This window comes from Bos indicus x Bos taurus, chromosome 21 (genome assembly GCF_003369695.1).
Source record: "Bos indicus x Bos taurus breed Angus x Brahman F1 hybrid chromosome 21, Bos_hybrid_MaternalHap_v2.0, whole genome shotgun sequence".
Lineage (NCBI taxonomy): Eukaryota > Metazoa > Chordata > Mammalia > Artiodactyla > Bovidae > Bos > Bos indicus x Bos taurus.
In genome coordinates, this window is record NC_040096.1 from 31,470,803 (window position 1) to 31,489,263 (window position 18,461).

Genomic DNA, 18,461 nt, shown 5'->3' on the forward strand with positions numbered 1-18,461 from the left:
CTTCCACTTCCATTGCAGACAGCCCTTAAAGCTCCCTCATGTTCTCTGACCCGACTGCTTCCCAGTCCAAATGCTCACTCTCTGGGCTCCTGGAGGCCTGCCTCCATGCCTCGAAGCCCGCTTTGCGGATGGACCTCATTCCTTACTCCTAAAATCGACCCCTGTTACTGTGCTTGCAGTTTCCAGCGCGTTCCAGTTTGCTGGCGTGATACACTGGATCAGCCTGGCCATCCTCTCGGTGTTCTTCTCGGAGGTGGGTTGAGACTCGGGCCCTGTGACCATCTCTTCAGGGCAACTTCTGTCCCGGGGAGACGAAGCTTTAGTCTCTTGGCCCTCGAGGCTGCAAAGAGGGAGACACAATACGGGGAGCGAAGTTGTGTGCTGGGCCTTGGCGGGTGGCCCGGACGGTGAGCAGGTGTCGTCCAGGTAAGGGGTGGAAGGTGACCTCTGTGAAGGTGAGGCTGAGTGGGAGGTGGTTGAGAGAGAGCAGATGGTTTGTGCAGCTGGTGAGGAGCAGGCAGAGGCCAGGCCAAAGCCCAGGGGCCTGGAGCGGGGAGACTGACTGGGACACTATGGCTGTGGTCCTGGGTGCGCCGGGGGGCGAGGCTCAGGAGGCAGAGAGACGGAGTCACGGCCAGGCAGTGGACTTGACCCAGGTTTTCAGGGGGGACAGGGTCTGGCTAGACTGAGCTGTGACCCTTCTGTGGGAGCAAAGGGGCATGTGCTGGGGTCAGGGAGCACAGATGCCCTTTGCCATTGCTAGAGTCAGCTGATAAAGCCCCAGCCCATTTCTCTGTGTGTGAAATAAGAGGGGAAAATCACCGAGAAGCCCTAGGGCCCTGGGTTTTGATGGGAGCTGATAGCCTTGAGCGCATCTGAAATGCATGGAACCAGGATCTCGGCCCGGTTCCTCTGCCTTGACGGGAGGGTGAGTGGCCAGTCCTGTGGGCAGCTCCGGGCCTGTCACAGTAACCCCTGCCTGCATTTCAGGGGCATCGACTTGGGGCTGTTCCCGGCAGGGTCTGCAGGGGAGGCTGAGAAGACTGGGCTTCATTCTGTGGGTGGCGGGTCTTTATAGAACGAGAGAGTTTTGTGTGGCAGCCCTGTTCTTCCTAACGGAAGATGGGCCCGAGTCAGCTGGCCGCTGGCCCACTCCATGTGCCCTCACCCAGCACTGCCGCAGGTCCAGATTACCCCGGGCAGAGTCCCACTGGGGCCTCTCAACGTGGTCAGGAGGCGTGGGGAGGAAGTCAGAAAGGAACATGGTGCAGAGCCCGTTGGCGTGTAGGCTTGTGCACACACACACATGCACACACACGTACACGCACAGCTCACACCAGCTCAGAAGCAGAGGGGCCTCTGAGTCCCAGAGCACAGCAGGGCCTCAAAGGGCGGAAGGGTGCTCTGGGAGAGCAGTGATGTGCATGGAGGGATGGAAGTAGAGAGTGTTTTGTGATGTGATTAGGCAACCCAGGGAGTCAGGCACCCGGGATCCTCTCGTGTCCGGGGTTCTCGGTGGGCCAGCTCTGACACTGGCTAGTGGCATGCACTCTCTTTCTCAGACTCAGGGGAGGCCCAGGCCCCTTAGGCCTGGAGTCCAGAATCCTCAGCCTGGGTGTGGGGTGTGCTGGGCTGGGCAGCAGGCATTCCACACCCGGAACATTCTCTTCCCGGGCCTCAGCTCCTGCAGCCCACGAAGTTGGCCAGCGAGCCTGGGCTCAGACTGAGGGGGCAGACCAAACACTGCCCCTCCTGGGAGGTGTCCCCACCAGCTCACCAAGGTCATCGTCCCAGAGATGCTTTGGCCCCCAGATAGTGCCTGCTCCCTGGCCTGCTGCCCCTCGGAGGGTCCTTGTCTCCGGCCGGGGGGTCCCCTCATCTCCACTCACCGGGGCTCCCTCCCACACATACATGGGCCCTGGCCAGATGTCAGCTTGATGCAAGCCCTGGAAAATGTGCCATGTGTCTGTGACTGCCAACAAAAATGTTTAATCAGTTGCTGCGGTTCTTCCATCTATCCCTCCGCTTTGGTTTTATTGGCTTCACAGAATTTATTACCCAGCGTTAATTTGGCATTCCCTTCCTGTCACTGCTAGAGACGAGCCACCTGAAACAGACAAGCCCCTGTGTAGAGGCATTGTGGCTTCAGACCCTCACCCGCCCCCCACCCTGTCTCCACGCCATGGAAGTGGGCTGGGCTTCCCACAGGCTCAGCAGGGAGAGCTGGGGGCTGGGGGAGAATGACTGTGACCTTGGGCCTTGTCAGAGATGAGGAGGGTGGGGCTGTAAGGTGGGAGTAAGAGAGGGTAACAGGGGAGTAATGGGGGGTGGGGGGTAACAGGGGTAACAGGAATAATAGAGGGATAACAGGAAAGTAACAGGGGAACCCTGCCTTCCCCAGCACAGCCAGCCCCACATGAGGGGCAGCCCAGCTCGAGAGTCTGGGTGTCCCCGGAGCTCCCAGGAGAACCTAGCATCTGAAGAGGTTAGAGCCGTCCCACAGAGCAGGGGGGCCCAGCCCCAGGCTGTGGACCAGTGCTGACCCGGGTGAGGCCTGTTAGGAACCAGGCTGCACAGCAGGGGATGAGCAGAGGGCAAGGGAGCGAAGCTTCATCTGTGTTCCCATCAATCCCCATGGCTCGGGCTCAGATTAATTACCACATGCCCCCCACCCCTCGCCCCATCTAAGGAAAAGTTGTCTTCCACAAAACCAGTCCCTGGTGCCAAAAAGCTCGGGGACCACTGCCATAGAGGCCCCCAACCCCTACCCCCTGGAGGGTTGGAAGTGTGTGAAGGTGTTTGTGCTTCTCACCATGACAGGGGCACCTCAAGCGGGAGTCACCTGTCCCTCCGCCATGGAGTAGGCTTGCAGATTTGCCTGCTGAAAATGCCAAAAGCGTCCCTTTAGAACCATGCAGATGAGGACCGCAGCCCAGGGTCACATAGCCGGTTTCCACCAAAACGGGGCCCAAGGCTCCGGACTCTTGTCTGGCGTGTCCCTGCCGCATGCCCCTCCCTGCCCACCCACCTTGGCCCTGGTGCACGCAGGCGGGGAGCAGACTGAGAATCTGAGGGAAAGGTCTGTGTCAGCAACTGAGAAAGAAAAGCCCGAACCCTGTGAAATCTCTGACCACAGACCCAGCACACCCCCTCACCTAGGGAGAAGCCAATGCCGCCCCTTCGGGGCTGGCCCTTGTCCCTCTGGGGAGCGCCCAGGTCCATGGCCGCCGGCCGGGGGTGGGTGTGGAGTCCAGGAAGGTCACACCCAAAGGGCTCCTGAGGCCAGGTGGCCCATCACCTAGTCCTGAGCCCCGTCCCACCCCATGTCTCAGCTGAGCTTGAGGACCGTCCCCGAGTCGGGCAGGACATTTTGTGAGTTAGAAAACTGAGGCTGTGGAGGAGCAGAAAACTGCCAGGCCCTCAGGAAGATGGGCGGCACAGATGCAGGCCTCTGGGTGGGTGTGTGAACGCCAGCCTGTCCTTGCCCATCTCAGAGCTCCAGGGGCTGCTCCAAGGAAGACGCCCCAGAGCACAGAGCTAAGTCTTAAGAGAAGTATGGGGCTGCTTTGGGCTTAGTGTGAAGACATCAATTTTTAAAAATCAATTAAATTTAATTGGAGAATTAATTACTTTACAATATTGTGACAGTTTTTGCCATACATCAACATCAGCCACAGGTATACATGTGTCCCCCCATTTTGAATCCCCCCTCCCCCCCTCCCTCCCCACCCTACCCCCCTGGGTTGTCCCAGAGCTTTGGTTTTGGGTGCCCTGCATGATGAAGCACCATGGATTGAACTTGCACTGGTCATCTCTTTTACAGATGGTAATTCAGTTTGAGGAATTGCCATCTGTTCAAACAGGCCAAGCTATTCAGCAGCAAGGCAGACGCTTCTCATTGCAGTGTGAGTAGGCGCCCCACACGCAGTCAGGCCGGGCAGGGTCCCTGCAGGGGCACGAGGTGAATGTGGATGCCTGGGCAGCTTCCTGGGCCATGTCAGGCAGGGTCATCCCGCTTCCTCCTGCTTCCATGGGGCCCTGCAGCACTGAGACTGGGGAGAGCCTTCAGAATCCAGATGGACAGTTGTGCAAACCGCCCTTGGCTGAGACCAGGCCCAGTGGTCACTTGCAACTGGGGAGGCCAGCTGCTTCTCTTCCCAAGACTCCACGAGGCCTGGGGGCCCAGCCAGGGTGGGTCACCCTGCAGCAGGGCCTGAGTGTGGGTCATGGGGTGTTGGCCCCGTTCCCTAGCCGGGGTGGAGATGCAGAGGCCCAGCTCCTTTTCCTGGAAGAGGGGAAAGCTAGCCCACGGCTGACCTTGTAGATGGGAGCCTCAAGGCAGGGGCAGCAGCTGCTGCTTCTTCCTTCTGTTTATTATTATTATGATTCTATTGAGGTGAAATTCACAAAACAGAGCCTTTTATTTTTATCAATTGATTTTTGGCTGTGATGGATCTTTGTTGCTGCCTGGAGGCTTTCTCTCATTATGGCAAGAGGGGGGCTACTCTTCATTGCCGTGTGCGGGCTTCTCATTGAGGTGGCTCCTCTTGTTGCAGAGCACAGGCTCTAGAATGTGCAGACTTAGCAGCTGTGGCATAGGGGCTTAGTTGGTCAGAGGCATGTGGGATCATCCTGGACCAGGGATCGAACCTGTGTCCCCTGCATTGGCAGGCAGATTCTTCACCACTGGACCACCAGGGAAGTCCCAACATGACAGCCTTGTAAAGGTTCAGCGGCATTGAGCACCCAGTGCTGTGTAACCATCACCCCTTTCCAGTTCCAAAGCATTTTCATCACCCACAGAGGAGACCCTGTCCCCACTGAGTGGCCACTCCCCCATTCCCCCTTTCCCACAGCCCCTGCCAACCACACCAGTCTGCTTTCTGATTCTATGAACTTAACTATTCTGGATATTTCATAAAAGTGGAAATATTCCATATCTGACTTTTTGGGTCTGGCTCTCTCACGCAACATGTTTTCAAGTTCATTCCCATGGAGTGTGGTTCAGTGCCTGTGTCCTTTTTATGTCTCAGCACCCTTCCATTGTATGGAAAGACCATACTTGGTGCATCCACACATAAGTTGATCAAGGTTTCTTTTAACTTTGGCTGTTAGAGCAGAGAGAGCAGATCCGTCCTCCTTTTGTTTTCTGTGGCCCTTCGGTGGATTGAAAAGAATGAGACTCACTCACACTGGGGAGGGCAGTCTGCTTTTACTCAAGACTACTGGTTCAAATGATAATCTCACCAGAAACACCCCCCCCAGACACACCCCAAAATGATGTCTGGCCAGACATCAGAATACCTGTAGCCCAGCCAAATTGACCCATAAAATTAATCTCCCAGTGCCTGATAGAGAGCCTGGCACAGAGGTGCACGTGTGCTGAGTCGCTTCAGTTGTGTCTAACTCTGTGACCCGATGGACTGTAGCCCACCAGGCTCCTCTGTCTGTTGGATTCTCCAGGCAAGACTACTGGGAATGGGTAGCTATTTCCTTCTCCAGGGGATCTTCCCAACCCAGGGATCAAACCTGCATCTTTCAAGTCTCCTGCATTGGCAGGCGGGTTCTTTGCCACTAGTGCCACCTGGGAAGCAGAGGAGGCACCTGAAAAATGGAAGCTCTCACTTATTCACCTGGCTCCTACTTTTGGGTGACTCTGTGCCAGGTGCTGGCTCTGTAGGTGGTGCTGGGCATGAGGATTCTGCCCTGATAATCAAGACGCAGGCCCAGTTCAGGGGTTTACTGTCTACTGGGAAGGAGCCAAGCAGATGTGTATAATGAGAACAAGAAACTGAGCTTAAATCTCCCACTGCAGTCAGTGGGAGACCTCAGAGGGCCCGCAAGCTGCTGCTGGATGTGTGAGCTGCCAGATGGGTGGGGGCATGGAGGGCCTCAGGCAGTGGTCACAGAGCGAACAAGGGACTGAGAAAGAGCGACCACAGCATGTTGGGGTGTTGCCTGTGGCTGGGGAGGTGGAGGGAGATGTCCTGGGGACCAGGCCAGGTCACGAGGTCCTTTCCAGGTCTTGCTTAAGAGTGGGGCATCTTGTTCAGGAGTAGGGTGCCTTGCTCAGGATTGGGGCATCGTGTTCAGAATTGGGAGGAGGCTCCAAGCAGGAGAGGGAAGTGATGAAATTGGCCTTTTTGAGAAATCAGCCAGGCAAGGCAATGAGGAGTGGGTGTTGGAAGCGGGAGGAAGACTGGAATTTGGGGACTATTTGGGAGATGTGGTTCAGCTTTGGGGTTAAAGGTTTGACCCAGAGCAGTGGAAGCAGGACGGAGGAAGGAACAAGCTAGACGGAGTTGAAGGAGCTAAACTGCAGGATGTGGGGACTGGCCAGCATCGAGGGGAGCATGTGAGCAAGAGACGGGACCAAGCATGACTTGGAGGGGGAGGGGGACCGGTCTCCTAAGAGGGGGTGGGGATGCCCTTCACTAAGCCCAGAAACTGCTGCAGGAAGAGGGGGGCGGGGGGAGGAGAGGGAGGGAGGCCCCCAGATGTCCCGTGGGAGGCGAAGCCAAGGGTGCAGTGGTCTGGGGACCGGGAAGCATGAGAGGAGTAATGGAGCCCAGGGAAACAATTTGAGGATGGAAAGCTGACAGAAGATGTAGCCAGAAGGTGGGAAGAGAATCCAGAGGGGTTGGGACCCTGGAAACCAAAGAAGGAAGGAAGGAAACCAACCAAAGAAGCCAGGGGTCATCCCGCAAGGGGCTGAGGAGTCGGCACTAATTACCAGGTGCCAGCAGTTTTGGTGGGGGCCGGCGTCAGGCTGCAGTGGGTTTAGTGGAGACACCTCTTCAGAAACTTGGGAGAAGAGACGGGGGGTTGGCTTAAGGGAGACTTGGGGTCAGTGAGAGATGTTTCAGGACGGAGGAAGTGGAGATGAACATATTGCTGAGAGGGAGTTCTAGAACAAACTCTGCTTGCCTTGTGGATTCCAAGCTCTCTACCTCTCCTACCCATGCCTAGCACGGTAGCCCCCCAACCCCCAGCAGCACCCCGCACCGTGAGCACACAGCCGGGTCATGTCAGCACTTAATGCACGGCCCTTGGTCACGTGGTCGCCACCATGCTCTATCATCCTGCCGGCCTTGAACCCATTCTTTTAAGGTAGCTGGGAACCGCCTGCTGAAATGGAACCAGTGCAGCCAGTGCGCCTGTCGGCTACGGCGTCTGGTGCGGGGTCACCTCTGGACCCCTAGGGCGGAGGCTGTTCAGGGCGGGAGGCAGATGCCCTTCACCATCGGGATCTCCGCACATTTGGAAGACCTGAGGGTGGAGGCGGGAAGTGGGGGAGCTGCTAACTCTGCTCCTGTTTTATCAACGCCTAACTCCAGGGGGCGCGCTTGTGCTGCCCTGCGGTCTCCCCTGAAAGATTTCTCACCCGGTAGACCTTTCTTTTGCAAACACATTGAAGACTGCTTTCAGCTCCCATTTCCTAAGTTCTCCTTGTAGCTGGATCCCGGACAGTGTGCCTACCTCTTGCTGCTCCAGTTTAAAAGGGGGCTTGCAGAGGAGGGAGCCTGCAGCCATCTTGGCAGCAAAAACTTGCCCAGGGGTAGATAGGCATCTTGAGGAAGCACCAGGGGTATTCCTCAGGCCAGGCGGCTCCCCAGAGAGCCCGGGCACTGCCCCACTCCCCAAACCCACCAGCTGCAGTGTTGCAGGGGCACAGGCTCAGGGCGGGATGCATGCTGCTTCCTTCTTCCTGGCTAGTGGGCCCAGCTTTGGGGCTGGGTCTGTGGGGGCAAGGGTGCCAGCCCCCACTCTGCTCACCAATGAGCCAGGGAATCTCTCTGCCTGGAGAAGGGATGGTTGTTGTTCAGTCGCTAAGTCGTGTCCCACTCTTGGCAGGTGCAGCGGTCAGGTCTTCCCACCCACCCTCATGCTCCCTGAAGCCTGAGCCCCTTCCCTGGGGAGAAGGGAGGGGCGTCCCTCCTGAGAGCAGAGCTTCCCAAGGGAAAAGATGAGGGCCCTGGGGTAGGAAGGAAGAGGGGCCTGGGAGCCAGAAGGCTTACCTGCTCCTCTCAGCCTCAGTTTCTGTATCTGTAAAATGGCAGAAGACCTTGGCTTATAGTAAACAATAAAGGGTGACATCCTGTAGATTTTGCCAAGCCTGTCCTGAGCGTCAGAGCAACCTCATCTCTGGAAGGTGAGACTGGAATGAAGGAGACTGCAAACTCTTAGCTCCAGGAGGGCAGAGGCAGCTGGAATTGAGGGTACAGGTCCCTCGGTCCCTCCCTGCCTCAAAGACCTTTGCAACACTTGGGGGCAGGATTGCAAGGCTGAGGGTCTTGGGGCGGGGCAGGTGGCTTCGGCCAATGTCCCATGGTTAGTAAGGGTTAGTCAGAACCAGAAAGGGGCCCTGACCTTTGATTCCTAATCGAACTCTCTGCTTGTTGCATCTGGGCATGCGGCCTCCCTGGTTTCACCCAGGGCATTGTCACCTCATACATCCCCGCCATTCTTTTGGGACCCCAGGGGAGTTTGTTTAAAAGGCAAATTCCTGGGCCCTTCACCCAGAGGTCCTGATATCCTGGATCTCCATGAGAGTCCAGGAATCTTCATTTTAAATAAAACCCCAGGACTGATGCTGGTATTAAAGCTCCAATACTTTGAAAGAGCCGACTCATTGGAAAAGAACCTGGTGCTGGGAAAGACTGAGGGCAGGAGGAGAAGCAGGCAACAGAGCATGAGATGGTTAGATAGCATCTTTGACTCACTGGACATAAGTCTGGGCAAACTCCAGGAGACAGTGAAGCACAGGGAAGCCTGGCGTGCTGCAGTCCACGGGGTCATAAAGAGTCAGACATGACTTAGCAACTGAAAAATAAATAACAACCCAGATGCTGCTGAAGCAGGGGGTCCTTGCCAGCATTTTGAGGAACACTAGCTTTCAATGGGTTAGTCGACTGGGGCGAGACCCATGGTGGGGGCTGTGAGGTGGGAGGGCAGCATGGCTTGATACCTGCAAAGGATGCTACAGGGGAAAAGCCCCTGGGTGGGGTGTTTCAGAGCTGGGTTCTCATTCCAGCTTTGACCCTGACTCAGAGCCACCAGTTCCAGGCCGTTTCTCTTCTCCAGCAAGAGGATGGCCCAGAAGGGCTTTCCCAAGCCCTCTCCACAGCTGCTTTTAGCTGCTCTGTTTCCATGGGCTGGGCTAGAAAGAAAAGGCTCCCTCGGTTGGTGGGGAGGGTGGGGGTCTCTGTGGATGGACCAGCAAGGAAGGCAGGCAGGAGGCAGGTGCTTCTGCTCTGCTTGCCTTCCTGGCACCACTTTGGCCCAGGAGCCCATCAAGCCTCCATCCCTTCCTAGAGCACAGAGGCTGCATGTATGCTGCCTGCCCCTCCCCTCTGCGGGTTCCTGGCTGAGTCTCAGCCTAGCTGGCTCCCTTCCTCCTTCACCTCCTCCCCCCCACCCCGGGCCACTGACTTTTCAGTAAGTGCTGCTTTGTTTATAAAGAAGCAGGATGATTCCCTTTTAATGAGGTTCTGAGAGTAGTCAAACCGAGAAGGGAAAGTGGAATAGTGGTTTCCAGGGGCTGCGGGAGGGGGAGACGGGGAATTAATATGTAATGGGCACAGGAGTTTCAGTTTGGGGAGATGAAAAAGTTCTGGAGGTGGATGATGGTGAAGGTTGCACAATAATGCGAAGGTACTTTATGCCACAAAGTCTAAAACGTGTGTGTGTGTGTGTGTGTGTGTGTGTGTGTATTTTACCACAATCTCAAAAGGAGCAGCAGAAGGAGAAATCATATTTGGACCAGACCCTGTTCCCCTCTGTGCTAGCCAGGACTTTCTGCTTTGGGAGCTTCAGAATGGTGTGTTTGGGGTGGATGTGGCTGGTGTATCCTTTCAGAGGAGACAAATGCTGAGTTTCAAAGTCGGCCCAATTTGAGGGAGTGAACAACAGAAGACTGGGACAGTCTGGTGTTCTCATGCAGCCTGAGTATACAACGCAGAGTCAACGGCCTCCACGTCCAAACACTGACTCACTGCCCAACGCCTGAGTGACTTTGGGCAGCGTCCTTAACCTCTCTGAGCGTCCCCTTCTGTAAAATGGGAGTCACGTGTGAGGAGGGCCGGCCCAGGATTTGCAACCTACTGATACATCCCAGATGGCAAATGTTAGTCTCACACGGAACTGGAAGATGTGTATCTTCTAATCCGTCTCTCCAGCAGAAGAGGAAATGGGCCCAGAGAGGGGATTTGATTTGCCCATAGCCACACAACCAGCCCATTACTGAACTGTGACCTCAAGATCCCAAACCAGCAACCCAGATCTCTCCTCACCCCCTCAGAGCTGCGGTGCAGTTCAGTGAGAGATCAGGGAACCATGTGGAAGGGACATCAGGCTGCCGCGTGTCCCTCTGTGTTCTCAAACATGGTGACATAACAGGCCGCCACCAGCATCCCTCCTTCTCATCCCCTCATGGAAATTGGGATAGTCCTTCATGAGGAAGAGGGAAACTTTAGCAGCCAGTCGTTTTTGTGGCCTAAGTATGGATAGAGATCGCTAACCTTTCTGCAGCTTTTGCCAGGTTCAGGTGGCTGACCTTGTATTGGGTTGGCAAAAAAAAATTCGGGTGGGTTTTCTGAACAAACTTTTTGGCCAACCTAATCCTGTAGGCGTGTGGGAGAACGGACCTCACCTGGAGGGAATTGCCATGAACTTCTCACCTTGGTTCAGGGAAGGACCTAAGACAGTTATACCAGGGTCATACAAGACCAGGTTCTAAGTATCTTCTTTAGAGAAAAAGGTACTCTTGGTGAGGAAACCACCCCAGAAGGCAGAGGCATTGAAATGAGTTATGGAGGGTTTTAAGGAATCAGTCAGTCACGCATTTATTCATCACTCACGGGTAATCACTCTATGCCAGACACTGGGATAAAGGAGAGAAATCAGACAGTGTCTCCTCATCCTTAACTGGGGCATCAGGCAGGCAGTCACCACGAGGTGAGATGAAGTGCTGGGGGAGGGGACAGCAGCGATTGATGTTCCCAAGGACTATAAGGACGCCCAGGAAAGAGGCACCAAGCCTGGAGAAGGTAGAGGAGCTTCATGGAGGCGATGCTTGAGTGGTCGGGAAGATCCCCTGGAGAAGGGAATGGCTACCCACTCCAGTATTCTGGCCTGGAGAATTCATGGACTGTATAGTCCATGGGGTGGCAAAGAGTCAGACACGACTGAGCAACTTTCACTTTTACTTTCAGAAGGAGAAGAAAGCCTTTCCAAGTAGAGAAAGGGAAAGAGGCCCTCTGGTTAGCACACAGGCCAAGATGCTCTAACAAGAAAACCAAAAACGGGCTTAAACAAGGCGGGATTCATTTCTCTCTCGTGGAAGGACAGGTGGGACCGGCCGTTTAGGCTCATGTGGTGATGTGGGGCTGGTGGGGACCCAGCAGTGCCTCCATCTTGTTGCCCAGCCCTCCCTAATTGAACACACTTCCCCACCACACCGACACGCCCACATTCTAGTCTTTGGGAAGAAGGAAGGAGAAGGAAGGAGGAGGAAGGGCTCACAACTGAGAGGTGGGACACAGAGCTTCTCTGCTCATAAGCTGTTGGCCGGAACTTGCTCACTTGGCCACTCCAGATGCAAGGAAGGCTGGGAAATGTAGTCTTTTTCTGGGTGGCCATACTGAAATTCCAATTACTGTATGAGGAAAAAAAATTGGGGGTGGGGGAGCAGTCTTTACCACATGTGGAGACAAGGTATAGGAGAAAGAATTGCATGTTTGTAGGTTTGCAAGTGCTTTATGTCATGACAGGAGTGCAAGAGATGACTGGAGAGGGAGGCAGAGTTCTGAGGGTCCATTCCAAGGATTCAGAGTGTATCTGTATTCAGTGGGAGCACTGAAGGTGCTGAGCCAGGGGCTGGCGCCAGTGGTAACGCAGACCTGAGCTGCGGCATTCAAGGCGGGGCTGGGGAGGGCACGTGAACCAAGAGACACTTAGGGGAAGACTCTTCCCAAGGAGGCAGAGCCTTGGATTCTCAGCTCTGGAGTCTTCTCTGCTGGTAGAAGCAGGTAGAAAGAGCAGTAACCATGCTCTCTTTTCTCACTTCCTCTCCCCAGACTGTTCTTCGGATTGTGGTGCTCGGGATCTGGGATTACATTGAAAACAAGATAGAGGTAAAGACCAGTGTCCCCCGCACCCCACAGCCAGCCATCCTGGAAGCTGGAAACTGTCACTGTCCTGTCCATCCCAGGGTGGGAGCCATCAACAAAGGCCAGCTCCCTCCCACACTGGACACACGAGTCTGTCCAGCTGTGCCTTTGGGTGGGTGGGGAAGGGAGACGACTGAGAAAGTTTCCAGTGAAAGAATATGGTCTAAAATGTCTCCTTGAAGTTCTGCAAAATTTAAAAAGTTATTCTTGAATCATTTTGGAAAACTTCTGAAATGTGTTTGAAAACAAATCTACTCTTTAAAATGGCCCCGTGGTCGGAGAGCAGAGTGAGGGGACCCTAGAAGTGCTTCTCAGCCTGGGTTTCTGCAGAGCAAACCAGTTGCTCTGTTTCATGTGAAGAGGAGGTGGGGTGTGATGGGTGGAGATGGGGTGCTGGGGAGGCTGGCTGTCCTTCGAGTTGGGTGTGCACAGGAGAAGGCAAGAAGGTCAGTGTCTGCTCCCCATTCCTCCCTCACCCCCAGCCAGCGCACACTTTTTAGCCTCTTTGGGTCAAATGCTGGGAGTGGACAGAGAGGCCTGGCCTGTGGAAGTCTCAGACCAAGGCCACGCTGGGACAGGCTGATGTCAGGGCAGGGCCCAGAGCTGAAGCTTAGGCGGGGTCCCCTCCTCTCTGAACTCTGCCTCCAGGCAGAGTTAGAGACTCAGCACCAGCCCTGGTTGAAGAAGATGCAAGCTCTGGGCTTCCCAAGGGGAAGGGGCCTTCCTTCAGCCCCTGCTGCCACTGAGAGGTTCAGAGAGGCCAGCGCAGAAACCCTGTGACATGAAGGCAAGCCTGTCCCAAGAAGAGACAAGATGCTGGAGGCAGATGCTTGAAAAAGAAGCTTGGAACAGCCCAAAGCAGCCTGAACCAAGGCTGGTGATGGACTGAGGTCACTTGGAGGAGAGACAGTGCTCAGGAGCATGTCCAGCAGGGAGAGGCCCCTGAAGGCTAGGGAGGATCAGGAGAGGTAGCCAGGGATGGACAGTGACCTTCAGAGGGGGCTGCAGGGCATCGTTGGCCAGTGCCAGCTGCCTTGCCTGACCTGGTCACTGGTTCCAGGACATTCAGGAAGGTGACCCAGGATGCTGACATCCACCTCCTCTCACAGGTGTTTGACGGGGCAGTGATCATCCTGTCCTTGGCCCCGATGGTGGCGTCCACTGTGGCCAATGGGCCCCGGAGCCCCTGGGATGCCATCAGCCTCATCATTATGTTTCGGATCTGGCGGGTGAAGAGGGTGATTGATGGTGAGTGACCCGAAGGGGCTGAGCTGGAGGCAGGAAGGGTGGCGTGGCTTCTGGGGTCTCTCCCTTGTCGGGGCAGCCTTTCCTCGGTTTCCACCCCCACATCCCACCCTGTGAATACTGTGGGGCTTGACATCTGCTCAGGGAGCCCCTAATCCAGGGTCCTCATCAAACCGGGATGTGATCGGGGCCGGCTTTGGAAGGTCCACCCTGAGAAGGTGCTGGTGGATCATCTCGTCCATCGTCTCATTTCACAGGTGGGAAGGCTCAAGCCCCGAGGGAGGAGGGTCACATAGCAAAGCAGCCATGAGCCACAAGTAGAGGCAGGATGCCCGAGGCCTACCAGTGCTCCCTTAGACATTCAGCCTCCCCCATCCGTACAGGCTCTGCTCTCAGCTCTGTCCCTGAGAACATCCGCTCCCTCCAGGGCATGAACAGCGCCTTCTGGCTCCTCTCTGCCAGCTGTGGACAGCTGGATACCCTCACACCGATGCATCCTGACAGCTCCCATTGTGAATGCTCTTCCCAGCTGTTCCCCTTTGTCCTGACACATCAGGCGTTGCTGAGCCACTGGGAGCATCATGATAGGGATGCGCTGTGTGAACAGATGGGGGTTGGATGCCACTCTCACTCTGGGTGTGAACTGGCTTCAGCAGAGACCCTGGGGACAGCGGGCCTGCTTGGGGCAGCCTCTGGGGCCTGGAGACAAGTCTCAGGGACTCATGGGCTGTCCTCAAGTTTGGAAGCAAACAGAAAAATTCTGATTTCTCTCGTCTGCATGATTCCTACAGCAGCTAGAGAACATCTGGAGGTTGGGACACTGTGGGTGGAAAGGAACTTGGAGAATTGAGACATGGAGAGTTCTAGAACATAGTGGCAAAAGAGGCATGTGACCGAGATTTCTGAAGGGTCTGGAAGGGCTGGGTTCTGAGAGGTGTGAGAAGAGTGTGAAAGGCAGAGGCCAAGGTCAGGTCAAGAGTTGATCCTGAGACTTTCCAAGAGCCCAGAGAACTGCCAGAGGAGGGGTCCGTGGGGCTGCTGCTGGCTGGGAACTCTCCAGGTTCTCCAACCCAGAGTCCAGGGGCTCTCCTCTGGGTCTCAATGTGTCTCATTCATAAATAAGTAGGATTGACTGTGAGCAACTGGCCTCAGAACAGCAGTGACTTAAAATAGAAGCCTGTTCCTCTCACATGAGAGCCTGCAGGTGGGCAGTCCAGGATCCACAGGGAGCATCCATAGTCACAGTCCCCTGTTCCTCCTGTTTTGTTGCTTTGCTGCAAAGAGCCTACTTTCCAAAGTCACCCCCACGGTCCAAGATGGCTGTGTCCATGCCTGCTCTCACATCCTCATTTCAGCCAATAGAAAGACGGAAGAAAGGAATAAGATAAAGAGTCAAAAGGAAAGCCCCAGCTGCCTTTTCTTTTTATACATCTTTACTGAGATACAGTTACATACCATAAGACTCACCCATTTAAAATGCACAACTCAGTGGTTTTTAGTACATTCATAGAATTGTGCAAACATCACCAAAATTTAGTTTGGAGCACTTAAAAAATCACTTCAAAAAGAAACCCATTAGCCTCACTCTCCATTCCCCTCCAGCCTTGAGCAATTACTAATCTACTTTCCGTCTCTATAGATTTGTTTCTTCTGAGCATTTCATTTAAATGATAGGATATGTAGTCCATTGTATCTGCCTTCTTTCACTTAATGGTTTCAAGATTGATCCATGTTGTAGCATGTGTACACACGTGCTAAGTTGCTTCCGTCATGTCTGACTCTTTTGTGGCCCCCTGGACTGTAGCCCGCCAGGCTTCTCTGTCCATTGGATTCTCCAGGCAAGAATACTGAAGTGGGTTGCCATTTCCTTCTCCAGGGGATCTTCCTGACCCAGGGATCAAACCCACATCTCTTTTGTTTCCTGCATTGGCAGGTGGGTTCTTTACCACTAGCACCACCCAGGAAGCCCAAGCATGCATCAGGACTTCATTCCTTTTTCTTGTGAAATGGTGACTTGCAGCCATGAAATTAAAAGATGCTTGCTCCTTAGAAGAAAAGCTATGACCAACCTAGACAGCATATTAAAAAAGCAGAGACAATACTTTGCCAACAAAGGTCCGTCTAGTCAAAGCTATGGTTTTTCCAGTAGTCATGTATGGATGTGACAGTTGGACTATAAAGAAAGCTGAGCGCAGAAGAATTGATGCTTTTGAACTGTGGTGTTGGAGGAGACTCTTGAGAGCCCCGTGGACTGAAAGGAGATCCAACGAGTCCATCCTAAAGGAGATCAGTCCTGAATATTCTTTGGAAGGACTGATGCTGAAGCTGAAACTCCAATACCTTTGGCTACCTGATGTGAAGAATTGACTTATTTGGAAAGACCCTGATGCTGGGAAAGATTGAGGGGAGGAGGAGAAGGGGACGAAAGAGGGATGAGATGGTTGGATGGCATCACCGATGTGATGGACTTGAGTTTGAGTAGGCTCTTGGAGTTGGTGATGGACAGGGAGGCCTAGCGTGCTGCAGTCCATGGGGTTGCAAAGAGTCGGACGCGGCTAAGCCGCTGAGCTGAGCTGCAGCACTCCATTGCATAGATGAGCCACATTTTATGTGTCCATCTGTCAGCTGATGGACACTTAGGTTGTTTCCACTTTGGGCTGCTGTGGACACTTCTGTTCGAGTTTTTGTGTGGACATAGGTTTTAATTTTTCTTAGATTCCTAGGAATGAAATTACTGGGCCGTGTGGTGACTCTTTGTTGAATATTTTGAAGAACTGCTGTTTTCCAGAGCAGCTGCCCCATTTTACATTCCCACCAGCAGTGCAGGAAGGTTCTAATATCTCCACTTCCTCATCAACCCCAGCTGCCTTTTAAGAAAGGCTTCTGGAAGCTGCTTCATGACACCTGCGCTTATATTCCCATTGTCCAGGATGTAGTCTCATGGCTGCTCACAGCTACAAAGGAGACTGGAAAATATAGTCCTCATACCAGGCAGCCATGCATACCGCCAGAATTACAGAAAATCCCATGGACAGAGGAGCCTGGTGGGCTGCAGTCCATGGGGTTGTGAAGAGTCAGACACAAGTGAGCAACTGAGCATGTATGCAGAATGTCACTATGGAGAAGGAGGAAAATGGGTCTCTCGGTCACAATGGTTAGGGTTCTAACCCTCTTATACTTTCTGGGTGCTGTTGGTACCTAGGTACCACGCCTGCCACTGCACTGCTGGATCTTCTGGGAACCACGCCTGGGCCTGAGCCTGCTGCTAGCTGGACGCTGGGACTGGCCCTTCCCCTCCCAGCCCTGCCGCTGCCGAGCTCTTCATGGGGCTGTCTCTGTCTTGCAGCCTACGTCCTGCCGGTGAAGGTGGAGATGGAGATGGTCATCCAGCAGTATGAGAAGGCCAAGGCCATCCAAGACGAGCAGCTGGAGAGACTGACGCAGATCTGTCAGGAGCAAGGGGTAATGCAAGGCCACTCTCAGTTCTGCCCGGGTCCATCCCAGGCAGAGAAGGCTAGGGGTGCCCAAAGCCCCCCGCCCAAGGGTGTCAGAGCTGCAGGGGCCCTGTGGTCAGCGAGCTCCTCCGGCCCCTTCACAGACACATGGGGAGCCCAAGGCCCAGAGTCAGGAGACGTGTCTCTAAGGTGACTTGTGCCCAGCCGGGCCTGGACTCAGCCCCAGTTCCCAGGCCAGGCTTCTTTTCATCTTGCTGTGGTGACCAGTCAGCTCTCCAGCCTGAACTGGCTGAGTCACCTTCTCAGTTATCAGGGTCTTCTGGGCACCGTGGTCTCTGAAAGGCAAGGGGAATCAGATTCTGTGTGCAGAGCTTGCCAGGCATCGCAGTGGGCCACTTGCCACCCAGGACCCCCAGACCCACCAGAGAGGCATCAGCAGTGCCCTCTGCCTTCTGGGAACCAAGAAAAAGACTCTGAGACAGGGAGGGGCCCTGTGAGGCTGTGCTGAGGGGGGTGGGTGGGCTGGGGATGGGCAGCTGGGCCCGGAAGAGGGTCTGCCTAGGATTCCAGGCCTCACTCAAGGCCCATCTCTCCCCTCCACCCCCTGTCCTCTGCACTGCTAACCAGAGGTAGTTTGGCCTTCATCCTGATGAGAGGGAGGAAACCTGGAGTGTTAGCAGCAGCGGCAGGGGGTTCTGCGCAGGTTTGAATTTTAGTTTATAATTTGGCCGTGCCTGGTCTTAGTCGTGGCATGCGGGATCTAGTTCCCTGACCAGGAATCGAAGCCGCCTACCCTGCATTGGGAGCAGAGTCTTAACCACTGGATCACTAGGGAAGTCCCCAGATTTGAATTTTTGGTGGCTCTTTCTTGCCACCATTGGAGGACGGATGGGAGAGGCAGGAGTGGAGATGGGCGTGAAGCCTGGAGGAGGCTGTAGAACCACCAAGGGGAGCAGGGTCTGGGGTCAGGGACACCTTGAGCCTCATCCAGGACCTGGCCAGAGCATGGTCAGGCAGCTCTCAGTCTGCTGTCTGATAGGAAAATGAATGCCCTGCTCAGCTGCACTTGGCCACATGAAAGCCCTGCATCTGCTCTTCATAAATGCATGGCCTCCCAGGCCACAGAGAGCGAGCTGGCCCCACGAGCCTCACGTTAACAGCCCATGTGCCGCGTGGCTGAGGGGAAGCCCTGGCGGCAGCCCACCTCCCCCGCTTTCCACCACGACCCCGTCCTGAGCCCCCGGGGACCCCACGTTCCTGCTGTCCTGGTTCACATCACCCGCTCCATGTGGCCTCCTTCCCGGGGGTCTGGGCCGGAGGGAGACTCCCTTGGACTCCGCACAGGAAAGAGCCCATAAATAAAGACAGATTCCCTCTAGGTAGTGACATCTGGAAAAGAGATGAACAGAAACAAACCGTTTTAATTTAAAAAACACCTGAAGCCTGTCATCTGAGTTAAGACAGCAAAAAAGGGCCAGACGGGCTGGAATCCCAGGGGGCTGCCAGGAGGGCGGGAGGGGCTGGCTAGAGCTGTAACTGGGTTCTCCGCTCTCCCAGAGTTCGGCCCTGCCCTCTCCACCGAGTGGAGCAG

General features: G+C 54.9%; 1 protein-coding gene across 3 annotated transcripts in view; it reads left to right on the forward strand.

The window, feature by feature from the left end:
• Positions 1–18,461, forward strand: part of TMEM266 (transmembrane protein 266) — a 124,770-nt gene that overhangs the window by 80,047 nt on the left and 26,262 nt on the right. For all 3 annotated transcript variants that reach the window (XM_027521503.1, XM_027521502.1, XM_027521504.1), the window contains 4 exons: positions 180–253; positions 12,078–12,134; positions 13,280–13,418; positions 16,762–16,877. In XM_027521503.1, coding sequence (XP_027377304.1) covers positions 180–253; positions 12,078–12,134; positions 13,280–13,418; positions 16,762–16,877 — 386 coding nt within the window. The remainder of the gene's footprint in view (positions 1–179; positions 254–12,077; positions 12,135–13,279; positions 13,419–16,761; positions 16,878–18,461) is intronic.